General features: G+C 39.7%; 1 protein-coding gene across 2 annotated transcripts; it reads right to left on the reverse strand.

Moving 5' to 3' along the window:
- Nucleotides 1-3,126: 3,126 nt before the first annotated feature.
- On the reverse strand, nucleotides 3,127-13,499 carry LOC115380649 (tumor necrosis factor alpha-induced protein 2-like). Of its 2 annotated transcripts, none has more exons than XM_030081773.1 (12): nucleotides 13,425-13,499; nucleotides 10,962-11,162; nucleotides 10,092-10,716; nucleotides 9,296-9,407; nucleotides 8,566-8,688; nucleotides 7,812-7,906; nucleotides 6,981-7,073; nucleotides 6,308-6,434; nucleotides 5,611-5,730; nucleotides 4,916-5,071; nucleotides 4,687-4,808; nucleotides 3,127-3,952 (listed from the first exon to the last, which is right to left on the reverse strand). In XM_030081773.1, the coding sequence occupies exons 1-12, from the start codon at nucleotides 13,474-13,476 to the stop codon at nucleotides 3,805-3,807; spliced, it is 1,974 nt and encodes a 657-aa protein (XP_029937633.1). In that variant the 5' UTR covers nucleotides 13,477-13,499; the 3' UTR covers nucleotides 3,127-3,804. The 2 variants fall into 2 exon arrangements, with proteins under 2 accessions (XP_029937633.1, XP_029937632.1); XM_030081772.1 differs by lacking the exon at nucleotides 13,425-13,499 and adding an exon at nucleotides 11,611-11,916.
- Between the last annotated feature and the right edge of the window lie 515 nt (nucleotides 13,500-14,014).

Genomic DNA, 14,014 nt, shown 5'->3' on the forward strand with positions numbered 1-14,014 from the left:
AGCAAACTGCTTCATAACCTAATCTTTAGCCTTTAGCCAGTACTTATTTTAAAGATGCATTCTGCTGAAATACAATTTGTGCATATTTATATTTCAGTTCATTGGGTTAGGTTTATTCCACTGATGAAACTATTTTTACTTTTCAATTTAAAGTTTTATGCCTCTGTAGGACCCTTTTGTAATATTAGCCAGGCTGTTTTTCCATACTTTTGCTAAGAAACGAATTGCTTAAGTAGTATTTTCTCTGGGTAGTTTGCTTTTTGTGCTTATTTTCACTGACATTTGTAACACACTAATTTTACCAGTTTAACACTTACCTTTTACTTTATTCTTCTAATTTTTTGTTAAGGATATTCAAGAATGATATCTAAGAATACCTTTGATTTCTGTATTTTCTGTAATGCTGTATGCAAAAACAATCCAATGCAATGTGATTAAATAAAATGTTTCTATCATATTTTTTGACTTGGAGTAGCTCTGTATCGGGTGTTTCACTGCTAAACGCCACCAGGGGGAGACTCAACACATGTTTTCTGAACGGGGCTCCTGCATGGAAAAGTCCCAGCTCAGTTTACTCAGTTTAATTGAAACCATATCGCCATCATCTTTTTCTCAGGCAGGAAAAGACGAGCAGATCTTTTTTCCTTTCCAAACACTTTAATCCCCCTCTCTGTGCCTTTGACCTGGTGAGAGATTTTACAGGCTGGCACACACACCGGTCTACTGAGACTTGGTCATTTAGACATAGAAATATTTGATATTCTATTTTAATTGTGTGTCAATAGTCAATATCTTAACATTTGACCATTTTCAGGCCAGAATCTACAAGCATGCAAAAGCCTCTCACGCAACATTTAGACCATTTTATGACACTAAGTAGGGAACTCTGGGAAACACCAGGCTTTTAAATGAGGAATTAATTTACACAAAAACGAAGGAAAAAGAAAAAAAAAAAGAAAAGGCACAAACAAAACACAAATGATCCAATATATGAATAAGCAAAATTTGTGAAGAAAAAATACATTTCTTTATGTATCTGTGGTCAGAAAGAAACCCTAATCAGCATTTCTGACATCACTGATTAATATTGATCTAATATATCAGCAACCTAAATATCATTCCGATCCTGTTCTGAAGCGATGATTCTGGTGGAAAGTAGAGGAAAAACTGTTATAAATATAATCTGACTGTAATGGTATTTAATTAATTGGTCTGACCCCTCTCATGTGGACAGGCTGCCTTGCTCAGCGGCACTTTGACCATGGCAGTGGGTACTATAGTGCTGGTTATGGGCACATCAATACACAAGTATCAATATTTGAGTTTTCAGCTTGATTTGCACAAATAGCAGAGACGTATTTGTTGCCTGCCTGTAGGGGCTTGAACTGCAGCTGTTCTGTCATGCTGGGCAGATTAAAACACACAAAAAGCAGTGCTGATTCCTGCTTATTGATAAATGATTTTCTCCAGGGTGTTTTTTTCTCCATCAGTTACAGAAATCATGATGTATCCATTCATGGCTGACTGTCTTATATTATATCACGGATCGCAGAGTCACCTGTATCGTGACAGCATCGATATCGTGGGTGAAATATTGTGATGGTGCCTACTGGGAGTTTCCCCGGTGATTCCCAGACTTGGTGCTGGTGGGTGGTGGGCCTGCGGTACCACCCTCTGGACGGTGTCATTTTACCAACAGCCCTGCAGCTATCTGCCAGCCTGGCCATTTCCACACCAATCTGCCTCCCACTGTGTTACTCAGCTTATCTCTCTAACAGGAAAAACACTGTGCATTTGGTGGTGCCTCGTCACTCTCCAGGGGGGAAATTGTAATTATGGTCCTCTTTTCCCCTCCCTGCGCCGATATGAAAACGCCGGCAGACGGTCAGGAAGAGCCGCATGCTGACAGCATCCTGACTGTCGGCTCCGGCTGTGAGTTGTATCCTTCCTCTGCCTTGAAGAGCACCTTCTCACTGCAGTCGTAACGCAGAACAAATAAACCGGGAAAGTCCTCCGCCTGGCCAGTACTCCCTCTATTCCTGGACACAAGTGTCAAAATACTTTCCTGGAACTGTTAGAAACACATTTGGCTGCTTGTAGAGTTGGCTGTGCACTACAGCCATCTGGTTTAATGAACTGAGACCGGAATCAAATAATAATCACAACCCGTAATAATGTTGTGTATAAAGCCTTACATAACTACCTGAAACAACAGCACAGGGACATGGAGGCATTTTAGTGTGCCTGTTACTGCACAACTGAACTGCTCTGCAAATCAGTAGGTGTCTGACATACAGCTCACAGCAACAGGTATCTCTGCGCTAAGCGAAAAATAAAATAGTCCTTTTTATACAGTATACATTACAAATAATGATAAGACTTTAAAATAATATGTAAAAAGGCCCAGGCCCAGAGGTAATGCCCTGTTGAGGTGTGCTTGGTCATGACACTGAATCCCTGCCTTGACTTTTGACCTCTGACCTCCCTGTTCTGTATTATTGCTTCATTATTACCTACAGTATATATATAATAAAGCCCCTTTTCATGCTACACTTTGCCCCGGGCGACTTTCATTGTGGGACGTCTCTGCTCTTACCAAACCCGACTTCAAGGGCAGGGATTATGCCCGGGTTTTTAGGGAAATCCTTAAAAAGCTGGGATTAAGGCCTCCAGTGTGATTTGAGGTAAGAGCGGAGGCGATGAAACATTTGGTGTCTGATCAAAACTGTGCTGGAAACGCTCTGAAGACATTTGATTTTCACCTGTGAGTCCTTGACCTTGGGCTCACTGAGTTACTTAGGTGTATATTAAAGAATAAATTAACTTAGTGTAAACTAAATTAAGTCTGAGTGTGAATCCAGGCTATAACCTGCGTGAAAAGGGCTTATGTCAGTCTGGATGAGCATGTCAGTGAAAAACTCAAATATAAATATCACACAGAATATGTACAATTTCCAGTTCAAGATTTTTAGAAAATGACACTGAGCTCACACATGCAGCGTAAACATTACTCAAATTCATCTTAACTGAGTCAGATGTTTCACTTTCTTTTTTTGGTTGGTTGATTTTTATTTTTCATTAATCAAAGTTTGCAAATACAAAATATACACTGCATGAACAGTAAAAAAAGAAACAGCTACACAGAGCAAACATTAGATGATCTGAAACCAAAAGTTAAGCCAGACCATTTATGTACACAGTACATACACGCGAAACATAAATAATGTAAAAAATACTTACAAATAATACCGCGTTGGCGAATTTTAAAAAAAGGGGGATTAACAGACTGTCAGTATTACAGATTCCACTCCCATTCCTCAAACACAAACACACACACACACACACACACACACACACACACACGGAGAGAGACTTATTGCTTTTTCCGTTGTGAAAAGCACCACGTTTTTATATATACAATTTATACTGTAGCTTAATTTTTTAAAGGGCTTCTAACAGTCATTTGATCTGCTCCATCAAAAGTCAATTAAACTAACAAAGTCATTTAAATCGCACGTGCACACACTCTTGTGCAGTCACATGCAATTAAAGTGGGAAGAAAGTGGTTTTGACTATCCCATCACGCGAATGCAACATACAAACAGCAAAAATATGGCATTAATGAAAGGATTTGTCTTTATTTAATGTTACACTATTTAAACAGCATCGTGTGAAATGATGATCGCCTCAGACGGAGACCAAACTCTTTCAGCAGAGCAGAGTTCTGCACACAGACCGTCCTCAGCGGCTCTGGAGGCTTCTCTCACACACCTTGGGCAGAAGATCTGGATCTGAGAGAGACGCTCATCTGATCTGAACTCTGGAGAAGAACAGCAGAAGATCCCCGTCGCTCGTGTCAGTCCTGCCGTCCAAGAGAGACTCTTTGACTTTCCTCCTGTCGTCCTTGGACAGGCTGGTCTTGAGCTTGAGCAGCGCCGAAATGTGTTTCTCACTGAGCAGAGAAAAAGACAGAAAATCAACATCAGTCAGTGCAAAGTCAAGATGTTGGTCTTACGGGAAAACAACCCCACTGAGATTTAAACACAACATACAGTATAGGCTCTGGTGGGCATATCTTATTAGCATGGGTTTATGAAAAAAGAATCTCTGGCAGCGTTAGCAGCTCCTCTGTGTTGGATGTCTTCAGTTTTTGGTGATTGTGAAGAGAGGATTTGTCTCTAAATTTGGAAAATGGCCCTCTAAAAAAGGTCTAAACAGACATGACTGATTTCAGTGCTAATTTGACCAGGAACTGATCATTTCATCACCCGACCTGATCAATTTTTTTGATTGATAATGTTACTTGTTAGATAGACCACCGCTCGCCTCAGGTGAAGTGAACATCGCCGCTCTTCATGCCAAATGTCACGGCGACGCAGACAGAAAAAGGAGTTTCCTTGACATTCTTGCTTTGATCACATGAAATCATTTTTCTGCCAGGAAACATCTTAACACATTTTTGACCCTTTGGCTCACTTTGTTTCCTGTTTGAGACTTCTGCTCATCACTGAAAAAAGGCTGGCGTATCATCACCAGAATGATAGTAACTGTATTGTACTATTACAATACTATTACTCTGTTGTACTATTAAAGCTCCCCCCACGGAGCTGAATCACAGCTCATTTGTTACAACAGAGTAGTGTGTGTCTACGTATAATGACCGATCTGAGACAGGAAAAAACTGACCTGAGGTCAGGGTAGGCCGCTCCCAGTGATGCAACCTCGAGTTGCAGGGAAGGAAGGTCCTGGAGTCTCAGCACTTCAGCAATGTTGGGCAGGATGTCTTTCAACCAGTCCTCCTTCGATCCCTGTGAACGGAGAGGAGTTACATGAGCTCTGCTAGTTTTTTACTAACCTACAAACATCTGACTGGAAAGTAAATAAACGCTGGGATAAAGTTTCCATGATGCCTCACCGCCTCCGTGAACAGCTGGTGCAGCTGCTTGCCGTTCTCCGTCACCATCCGGGCTGCTTGCTCCTGCTTCTCCTTGTCCTTCAGCTTGACGTTCCCCTTCAGGAGCCTCCTGACGTATTCGACTGTCACGTCGTACTGCAGCTGGCCCATCAGCTCCTGAAACCAGTCACTCAGTCAGTTTGGCATAAAAAGCCATAATATGATTCTCTATTGATCCCCGTGATGGAAGTGATCTTTTTGTTTGCACTTTCTCCACAGGGAGAGACACAGACAGTGTACCAGCGGCTCCGGGGCCCTGGAGCTGGTAGGGATTCAGTGCTTTGCTCAGTGACACTACAGCAGGGCGGATGCATGTCGACATGCTGTGGGACTTAAACCAGGTTTTTTCAGTTGAAGAGCAACCTCAATATTCACTGCACTGCTCTGCTGTCCTTCAAAATCCCCAACTCAAGTATTTATCGGCTCATATGGGGAATGATTTGCCATTAGTAATGCCACTTTTTACCTAAATCAATGAATCACTTCATGAACTAATTGGTAATCAGTGCAAAATAATTAGTTCTTCTTAAAATCACGTTTCATCTTGTTTTACTTTTGTAGCCCAGTCAAAACACCAAATTCAGTGCAGTGACAGTTGATTGATGATTGTATTTTCAGTTTTTTTGAGCAGTTCAACGTGTGAATCTTAGGTTTACCTGATGGCAGGATCCAGTCAGGCCCTGCAGATCCTCAATATGTGACTCAATGCTCTGCAGCAGCTTCTCAAACAGCAGCTTCCTCAGCCAGTCGTTTGTTCCCAGAGTGCGATACTGTGGCTGTGTGTGTGAGGGGGGTGGGGGTGGGAATGAGACTGTTACACACTGCGACTTTACCCCAAAGTTTACCACAATCATCACAATGTACACACTAGCACGGAATACGTAGGAAAACTGCATGCTTTGCTATCATTTAAAGATTTTCTCAGAATATCCTGATCTGAAAAAAAAAAAGGTTTTTAATTTGATTTTAATCCTAGTTTCTAATCCTACTTTTAATCAAAGTAAGATGGGCTTTAATTTAAAAGGTATATTTACATTTTGGTGTTTAACTGATACTCTTACCAGAATGTAATTAACCTAGTGCATATCTCAAATAAGATTAATTTCCCAGATTACCATTAGTCAGCAAAGCAATAAGACAGAAGTGCAGGAGAAGTAGGAAAGTAGAGGGAATTTTTTTTTACAGTTAGTGTAAGTCTTGATGTGACCTATTTTAGAGGCTAAACATGGAAAAACTGTCAGCTCTGGATCATATAAGGTTTAAAGTCTGATTTTCTGCCTCTGCGCAGATAATCTTTTTTAGTGCAGAGGAAAAGCAGTTAGGTTGTGTTTAAACTGATTAAATAAAGCCTACCTTGAGTTCCTTGTGCATGGGGCCTAATAGATACGTGTGGGAAGATTTTTTCATGGCTGTCACAGCAGACAAACAGCGTTGCCTCACGTCCTCTGGGAAGAGATGCCTCTTCTTGTCGATGAAGTCCCTGCAGAGAGATGGAAGCCACAAATTGTGAAACTCTCGCTTGCAGAAATGCATGTTGGAAAAGATTGCACTGTAGGGTTGGACTGATATTTCGCCACTCATGATCCACATTCAAAACCATGGCAGCTCCTTTGTCATCACAGCTGATGATGCTTTGTTCACTTGACGCATTTTATTTTTTCACTTCACTGTTAATTGTTTATATTTTCTGCTCATTTATTCATTTGCAGGTCTTAGAGTTTATGCACTGAGTAGAGCAGCTGTAAGGGTTTCTAACAGGTTCTCTACCTTAACCTTCAATGCATTGAATATCTCATGGATGCAGCTGCACGGCTTGAGGTCCCTGCTGTGATTAAATGAGGAAGTAAGCAGCCAGGCTTTTCCTGTGGCTTAACAGACTGGCTATGACAAGACAAGCTGCTGGTCTGTGCAAAAGAATTTTCATTTTTGCAACAGTTTCTGCAGACAGTTTTGAATTCATATTGACCGAATAGGATCTTAGAGGCTTTCCCGTTTTCCAGCGTTAAAATCAAATACAAAAACGTACCTGAGCTGTTCCATGCAGTGGAGGTTCGCCATGACAACTTGTTTGCTGTTCGATTTGCTTCTCGCCATAACCTCCCCCTGGAATTTGGTGAAGCTGCAGGAGTTTGTGTTTAAAAGTGAATTGTTAATTTCCACTCAAGTTTTCACCTGCAGATTAACATCCAGCATTGCAGATCCCAAACATTTTTCGATACCTCTCTTTGCTGAATGAACAATCATCCCATTATAGTGAATTATATTCTCATTAACATTTTTAAATGCTTTAACCCTATAAAGCCTGAACTATGAAAGAATTGGCAGAAAATTCAAATTTTTTGAAATTGAACCCTTTATTTAGTCCTATAACAAAATATATTTAAAAAATAATAATAAAAAAATATGTTATTACACGACCTTTCTGGTGTATGATATGTGATATGTACTTGAAGTGCCAATGGTATGGTCCAGGGTGAACAGGGGAAGTGTTCAAAGGTATATAAGAGTATTTTGGTCAAGTATTGATTAAACTGAAAACGAAAAACGGAATTGAAAATGTGTATCATATATGATACAAATGGTTTTATAGGGTTAAGCCCAAGTTCAGCTGTCTTGTAAAAAAATGTCTCACAATAACAAGAATGAGGTCTTTTGTAAGAATCCAACATTTTGAAGTTTCTCAAAATCAGATAAAATCAAACTCAAAGAGTAAAAAAAAAAATAGGATGGCACTGATTGGTTTCATGTTTCATCACCCTGCTCAGATATATTTCAAAATAAAATCAGGTCTAAAGGTTTATTGCAAAAGTTAAAAATAGACTAGCATCACACCAGCATTATCTTTGCCAAATTTTACCTTTGCAGGAAGTTCTCCAGCAGGCAAGCCGTCCTCTGGACCTTGTGCTCGTCTCGCAGCAACAAACTGAGTGACTCCACAGCACTATTGATGAACTAAAAACACAGAGATGGATGCCATAAAATACTGAATGGGTTTAAACTACACATACAAATATCTATAGGGAAAACAAGCGAACATATGTAACATTTTAACATTTATTTGTGAACAATGACTTGCATCACGGAAAACTGTCCACTCTAATGTTTAACTGGAGATTTTTTTCTTGGTGAGTCAAACCAACACGAGGAAGTGAACCCCTAACGCTGGCAGTGCTTGTACCTTAAACTGTCCCGTGATTTATTGCTAGCAGGGGAAGTTGGTTCAACCTCACACCGCTTGACCTTAGCACTTAATTGATTGCTTGAGAACTATATAATTATTAATTATTACATATAGCTTGTATCAACATGATATGAGCTACTCTGGAACATTTGATGACTTACAAATTTGCTCCCTTGATTATTAATGTTGTTTTCCTCAAGAGGTGAACAGAGAGCTAGCAGCACTGCGAAGACTGTGTGCAGCAAGTCCTAAAATACGTTATATTTGTATCCACAAATGTATATTCCTGGAAAGTAACACCTTTGTAAAATTCCCTGAAATTCCTGGTCCTTCCTTAATGAATTAATCCATGATCCTGTCTTTCCCTGTCTACAATATGGTTCTCAACATCACATGATACTGTTTTACAGGAGGTCTGATTTTCTGTTACCTGAATAACATCGATGGCTAAGTGACTGATGAAACACCCGTCACTTCTCTCCGGTTCTTCTCCATTTGCCCATGCTTCCTCTTCCTTCTTCAGAGCCTCTTTAATGAATCTTTGGAGCTTCTCCTGAACACACACCAGCATCCTCAGTTACACCAAAGTGCCCTGTACACCCATTTTGTCACCTCTGTTTATCCAGCCTAAACGTTTTCAACCCGGGCACGATCAATAACAGTTAGTTAGTTAGCAAGTATTTATCTTAACATAAAATTCTGACTTGTAACTCTCAGTCATCAAATTAGGACCCAAAGATGAATGAACATCCAAATGGCCTTAATGTAAAAGCAGTGACAGAGTTTTATCAAGCCAAACTCACTGAAAAACTAATACTAAAAAACATACATTAAACAACTGTGTGGCAAACATGTTAACAAAAAAATGACTTTGTAAAAAATGGCTTTTGTTGATAGACTGGGCATAAAAGGTAATACATTCCTACTTATTGCACACAGGTATTGTGAAATATATACAGGCAGATCATGTGAACTTCTATCATTATATTTTTAAAACAACAACACTACATAAACTGGACCTTAAAATAAATGAAAACTAAAGCAAACCTACCACCACTGAAAACAAGCTAAAACTCAACTGAAATTGAAATTTGAAAACTGAGTGAGAACTACCTTATTACTCAAAAGTAAATAACATCAGCCTGGTCATCTCGGGTTACCTCTGTGTTACTCAGATGCTGTCCCTCCAGATTTTCAAGAACTTCTTTGGGCAGCAGCTCTCCCAAAGCTTCACTGTTGATCTCTGTCACCAGCTCCTGTTGCTGCAGGATACTGACACAAAAAGTCAAAATCACATTAACTTTCATTTACGTCCTGTGGACTAGGATTAGAATCAAGTTCATAGTTTTGCATGGATTTCTCCACATGTTTGGATCGCAGAGAGAAATCGTCATATATGCTTACTTTAAAGGAAAATTCACCCTCAGGTTCTCTTACAGAAATAGATCTCATCATACTGTATTTTGTGATGAGGTATTACAATTTATTTTTCTGTCATTCTCACTTTCCTTCAGTCTGGCTTGTCTGATTCTGATTTCCTGTGTTTCCCAAAATGCCTTTTGACAGTTCCCAGAGAAGTGTCCTGAATGTGTTGCTTTCATAAGGGTTTTATGCGTAGGTGGAGTGGGTGTGTAAAGGTAGAAAGCTATCCAGCTACTCAAAACACAAAATTTCACGTGGGAGCAGTGCATTCTGGTCTCGTTGCTGCTCCTGTGGTGGAGAAATTGAGGTCTCATGATGTATTTCTGTCTGAAATGTTGGTCCAAAATGGTGGTTCTAGAAAGAAGTCCTTTCTCTTTGATTATGAGGGACTGACACCAAAACCTGGTGTTTACTGTTGACATTTTAGATTGCTGGCACATTTTCTCTGAATGAAACATCAACAAAGAAACCTGAGCAGGTGGATCCAGGTTAAAGCAATTAGTTCTTATTAGTTCTTCGACTTTCAAGACTTACTTTGGATAGTAGTTGTTCACCCAGCAGAGGAGGGTGGTGCAGTCTGCCTCCTCCAGCCCAAACTCTGTGATCTTCCTCAGCCTGGCGCCAAAGGCTCGGTGGTACAACCTGGCGTAAAAGTTGCAGATGTCGAACTCTGGTGGGTAGCAGCCCTTCACGACCTCCACAACCTGTTTTAGGTCATCTTTCAGCTGCTTGCCCATGCCGCAGATATGCCGCTGGATGGACGACCGCTGCATCTTGTCAGGGGTCACGGGTGTCTCAGCATTGTCCATACGCTCCTCCACCAGCCTGCGAAGGGTGGAGTTATGATGCTCCCTCCAGTGACTGGGCCTCCACTCTGGGGCTCCCTCATGCCTCTGAGCCCACAGCCGGTCCTGCTGCTCCTCCTGACAGATAGCCTTCAAAGCGGAAGCCAGAGCCTCCAAGTTTTCCTCCCCCGGGCTGAATGACTTCTTCAGAATCAACTCCACGAGGGAGAGGAGGGCCCCGCGGTCCTTAGCAAGTCTGCTCACTTCTTTTTCCTCAGTTATCTGCCCCGACAGACGCTCCTCCCTTTCTATCAGCTGCAGGCAAGCCTCAAACAGACAGTGCTGCTCGAGGTTTTGTTCAAACGTGAGTGGCACTGGAGGAGAAGGGCAGAGAGGAAGACGTTTTAAATGCCTTTGACCAAAAATAGTCTGGTGTCTTAACTTCAGGCTCTGAAAAATGTGACTGCCTTACTTACACATCACTCTAATTCAACAGTCAACTTAAAGTGACCTTACTGTGCTTTTATGGTAATTCTGTTTATCTTATACAATATTTCCACAATATTCCTCATGGCGGTCATATTTCTACAGTGTATTATATTGTTTTGTGTCTGCTCACCCCTTGGGCACTCCACAGTAGCAGTGCTCACTGAGCCGTGTCCATCGGTAACAACAACCTTTGTTTGTCCTTTCTTGTTTCCTCTTAATTTGGGGAGCTTTAGGTGCAATCGTTTCCCTCCAGAAGTTTTCCCACTCTGTTCTGTGGGAGAGTCCGGCTTGCTTGTTATTCCCATTGTGTCGCCCCTAGTCCGCATGCCCCCTACACAGAGCAAAGGATGGTTTGGTTACTTTGTGATAACTCCGGAGTCAAGCTGCTGAGAATGATATCAATAATAATAAAAAAAACAGTAGTACAGCAGTAACATAATATCCAGATAGATGTTTTGGTGTATTCGTTCATAATGTAGATGTTTTTCTAAAATTAGCGAAAGGGACATTCTTTTTGACCCAAAACCTTGAGATTTCCATGCATATCAAAAATAACCTTAAATGAACAGCACCAGTTTTAATGAGTGAAATGAGTGAAAATTGTGACAACTCCCTTATTCACAATGTAAAACCACAAGAAAATACATTCATCATATAGCATGGAGTGGAATAATCAATCTATTTTTTTTTTTTCACCCTCCACAGTCAGCTCTTATCGTAACACATCGAGGGGGATCTCTGCGACACACACACACACGCATGCACAGTGTATTACTCACCCTGGAAATACTGCCTGCTGCTCTGTTTGAAAGGTTGGAGCTGAACAGCCAGCACCAACCTTATATGAGGAGCTGTTGGCTCCTCCTGCTGAGTGTTAAACTCCCCCATGTGTTGGAAAGTCCACAGTACACACACACACACACACACACACACACACACAGAGCAGAGCAGACCATGCCAGCTGTTTTTTATTTTTTCTGTTTGAGGGTACATACTGAAGGAAAGTTTCCGCCTGTGGAAAACAGCGGCGCTGATGTACCATTAATAAAGACTGAACTCTGAATACAGACAGTGGAGTGCAAAAAAACTCAGCCTTATTTCAAATTTAGCCAAATTCTAAATAAATTCTAAATAAATTAAGCCAAATTTATTTAGAATTTATTCTCAAACACAATTTTAATTGAATATTTGAATATTTGCTGTTAATTTGCTTATGTTACTGCTTGTTATTAACAGACAATGATAATGATATATTTATATTATACATAAATAGATATATTAAAGTGTTGAATAGATTCTATTTAACCCTATAAAGCCTGAACTATTAAAGAATTGGCAGAAAATTCCAATTTTTTGAAATTGAACCCTTCATTTAGTCCTATAACAAAATATATAAAATAAATAAATAAATAAATAAAAATATGTTATTACACAACCTTTCTGGTGTATGATGTATGATATGTACTTGAAGTCCCAATGTTATGGTCCAGGGTGAACAGGGGAAGTGTTCAAAGGTATACAACAGTATTTTGGTCAAGTATTGATTACACTGAAAACGAAAAACGCTCTTGAACGCAATTGAAAATGTGTATCATATATGATACAAATGGCTTTATAGGGTTAAAGGTGAACTCCGCTAAATTTTGTCAACTGACAAATATTGTTGTTTGTAAACATCTCCAACAAATGATGTGCTTATTCCACCGGATTTGACTGTCATCACCCCACTGAATGGGCGTTATCAGTCAGACTCCCCTCTACAGGTTTGGGTTAGTAGGTCCCAACTGCACCTTCTAGTGGCTCAGAAGCTGTTAGCATCTATTCCCATCATCAATTTGTCTTAACCAATCAGATGGGACCATGGAGCCAGACGTACCGTGACGTATAAAGACAAATGCAGTCGGTCATGGAGGTAGGTGGTTGGAGGGTTGGATGGGTAAATCACACAGACCTTCACTCCAGAGACCGGGGATTAAGTCCAAACTCCATCAAGAACCGTGTTTGTTTTTAGTTAGTTAACATTGTGTTAAGTTTCCTAACCTTAGCCATCACCTGTTTCTAACCTTAACCATCACCACAAACCCTTTCCTAACCGTTAACCATCACCACAAACCCTGGTGCTGATAACGTCCATTCAGTGGTGCTTATTCTGATCTTTTTTTGTTTGTTTGTTTGTTTGTTTTGTCAGCTGAGCTTTCGGTTTTCATTTCAATCGTCCCTCTTGCGTAATACCCCTTTAAATAATATTTATCAGATACATTTACTCAATATAATCAAATCTAAAATTGCATTATCAAATACATATCTGAGTACTGAACACTGAATCCTTCTGAATAATAAGGAATGCTTTTTATTATTTTATTATTATTTTATTATTTTATTTTATTATGCTTATTTTTCCTGCTGTATTTTGCTCTGTTGACCAATATTCTAGTTTTTTGTCCCTGATTCTAATTTACTTTTATGTCTACCTGTTACTGTAATTATTGCTTCTTTTCTTTTAGCTTCTCTTTTCCATCACATTGCACTCTCCTGTACAAAATGTGCTACAAAATACTAGACAACATTTAGTTAATCATGAAATTGGTTTTACCTTCAGCTCTATGAGATCTGTAGGGGAGACAGTGCCTGAAAGTCAAACACATCGCTCTTGAAATGTCCCACCTGAAGTTCACAAGTTACAGAATTTGCGTCAGGCTTTGTAGCAGCTTATTTAAATAGTAAACAACAGGATGTTGGTTAAGAAGACATCTGCTCAACTTCATTTGCCTGAATGTATTTCCTGTTGAAGGTTACACTGATGCTGTCAAGTACAGAATGTAGTGGTTTCAAATGAAAATGACACCCACACACAGTTCCCATTGGCAGGAAGGTAAAGCAAATAATTGAGTTAATACAGAATTTAGCTGTCAAAGATATTTGCTCATGAAATATTTAATTTTTGGGTACAAAATTCTTCATGTTTTTCAGATATTGTCTGATGAATTACAGGTAATGGCTATATACTGTAACATTTTGGGACAAAAATATTAAAATAAAATGCAGAAAGAAAGAAAAAAAGTATCTTATTTTAAATACCTTAAGTTTTGAGATTATTCCAGTGGTCAATTCATAAAAGACATCACATTTCATGCAAACAAACATAACACCCTTTACAACTGAATTCCTAAAATAAAGCCAAAA

This window comes from Myripristis murdjan, chromosome 22 (assembly GCF_902150065.1).
Source record: "Myripristis murdjan chromosome 22, fMyrMur1.1, whole genome shotgun sequence".
Classification (NCBI taxonomy): Eukaryota; Metazoa; Chordata; class Actinopteri; order Holocentriformes; family Holocentridae; genus Myripristis; species Myripristis murdjan.